We start from the raw sequence: 2,306 nt of genomic DNA on the forward strand, positions 1-2,306 counted from the left end.
GGTGGAGAGCTTTGTGCTGCTACATCTAGTGATGACTGAAGATGTTGAACATTCTACAACAACAGGACAGTTTTTCAAAAAAAAGAAGTTTTCAGCCCGAAGCATCAAGTGGGCCAAGTTTGGAAGCCAAGCAGTGTCTTCACCATCTTTGATTTACTCATAGTATTTTCTTTTGTCCGTTATTCCTCAGAAAAATACAGAAGAATGACCACGTAGAGGTAGTAGTAATAAAGCTGAATTGTCCAAGATGTTGCTAATTGAAAGGCAAAGCTCCTACGTAATGTTTAGTTATACTGAGTCGGGTGAGCTAGGAGACAACCCCTTTAACTCACCAAAGTACAAAACCCGGTTTCACCATTTCTTGGATACAATTCCTCTCAAACCTTTTTCTCAGAATTAAATTCTGAAAATAGCAGGGTGATAAGGTATGTTCAGCAAAGGACTTGTGTTATTTTTTTCCTTAATGTGAGCTGAACAGCATGACAGAACAGGGGCAAAAGAATCGATTTAAGGTATTAAGTCCAAACGGTCAGAGCTTCCACAGTGCGGCAACAGCGCTGCATTAGTCCAAGTCAGGAGAGTTGAAATAACAAAGCCCAGAGAAGGTTAAGGTCAAAGTGCGCTGGAAGACCAGCCTTGAAGCATCCTCTCCAACATCTTAGCCATTTGTCCGGGATGTCGCCCAGCCAGGGACAGACACATTGTAGAGCAAAACACGGGCAACTTTCTCTAGCCCAATGGAGGGCTCAGGCACACAGCAAGCAAGGTGCTGGGTCTGGATTAGAAATTTTTGTTCTTTTTTGGTACCGGGGGTGGGGAGGTGGGGGTGGGGGTGAACCTGGGACCTTGTGCTTGCTAGGCAGGCGCTTAAACCGCTGAGATATCTCCCTGGCTAGATTAGGAATTTTATCTGATTTCTTCCACTCCAAAGCTCAGAATCAAAATCCCTAGTCAGTTCTGATATTCAGGTTGAATGCATCACTGTCTCTAAATAAAACAAAGAAAATACTGCACAATAAACCTTAATATACTTGCTAATCACCCTTGTTTATACTGTCGCCTTGCTTTTTATTCAATTTACACCCTCTCTGCTCCCCACAAATGGTTATGCAGACGGTTTGACAATTTTGTTAAGTTGGTCATATGAACAGAGCAAAAGTAAAAAATTAAAAGTTTGAGCCGTAGGCCTAACACTACAGCCCTTTAAAAAATAATGAGCAGTCCCGCATCACCCCGCCTCCCTTCCGGCCAGGGCGCCAGGGAGCTCCAGCAGTGCGCCTGCGCGGTTCTCGGCGCTTACGTCACTCAGCGCAGGCCGGTCGGCCGCTACTGCGCAGGCGTGAAGACCTCGGCGCTTTGGGGGCTGTGGGCGGCGGTTTCCTTGGAGACCGAGCGGCAGCGGCGGGAAGTCGGCTGCTGTTGGTCGCCGCAGCACGGGCAGGCCGGGGGCGGGGCCGGAGGAGGAAGGTGGCCGCGGCTGGGAGAGGAGTAGGATGAGGATACCGCTATGGAGCCGGCGGGCGGCTCGCAGGGTGCGCCAGGGCCTCGAGAACCCGGCCTTCTCCGGGGTGTGCGCGGGAGGTCGGGTCGGGGCGAGGTGGGGCTGGCGGGCGCCCGCAGCGGCGGACGTCGGGACGCGGACGTCCCTCCCGCCCCCGCTCGGTTCGTTTCGTTTTCTCGGCCTCCATAGGTGTTCGCGGCTGGCACCTTGGGAGCGAGGCCCCACTCCGTAAAACGGGCAGGGCGCCTCAGCCCCGCGGACGCGTGTCGGGGGCGCACCTGCACCCGACCGCCCTGGGAGCGGGCGCGAGTCCCAGAAGCAGCCCCGGAAAGCCCCCCGCTTCCTGGCGGGTCAGGGTTGGGGAAGCGCGGCACCGTGTGGCTTCTCTTCCTAGACGGAGGTTGAGGCCTGGTCCTCTGAGGGTGGGAAGGCGGGGCGTGGGACGTCGCACGTCTGCCCCCGGCCCCCCTGCGCGGCCTAATTCCTACGGTTAATATTGTGCATCGTTTTGGCATCGGTCAGAACTAAGAAATGAACCTTGCAGTGCAAGGAACCTAACAAGGCTGTAATCAGATTTTGCTAGATTTTCTGCGCTTGCTGCTTTTTTCTTCCTGGATCCAAACGAGTATCACTTTGCATTTAACCTGAATTAAGTTTAACCAAAGTGAAGAGCAGGATTCACACACGGCACCTCCGCTCATAGCATTAACTAGTTTTTTTGTTGTTGTTTGTTTTGTTTTTAATTGCGTATTTATTGATCCGGGGGCTTGAACCCAGAACCTCCATCAAGTTAAACTTGTGCTCT

The 2,306-nt window shown here is 52.2% G+C and overlaps 1 protein-coding gene across 2 annotated transcripts in view; it reads left to right on the forward strand.

Annotated features, from left to right (window-relative positions):
- The first annotated feature begins 1,374 nt into the window (after positions 1-1,374).
- Positions 1,375-2,306, forward strand: part of Poli (DNA polymerase iota) — a 29,608-nt gene continuing 28,676 nt past the window's right edge. For both annotated transcript variants that reach the window (XM_023714978.1, XM_023714981.1), the window contains exon 1: positions 1,375-1,568. In XM_023714978.1, coding sequence (XP_023570746.1) covers positions 1,508-1,568 — 61 coding nt within the window. In that variant the 5' untranslated portion in view covers positions 1,375-1,507. The remainder of the gene's footprint in view (positions 1,569-2,306) is intronic.

Source organism: Octodon degus, unplaced genomic scaffold (assembly GCF_000260255.1).
Source record: "Octodon degus isolate 3935 unplaced genomic scaffold, OctDeg1.0 scaffold00003, whole genome shotgun sequence".
Taxonomy (NCBI): domain Eukaryota; kingdom Metazoa; phylum Chordata; class Mammalia; order Rodentia; family Octodontidae; genus Octodon; species Octodon degus.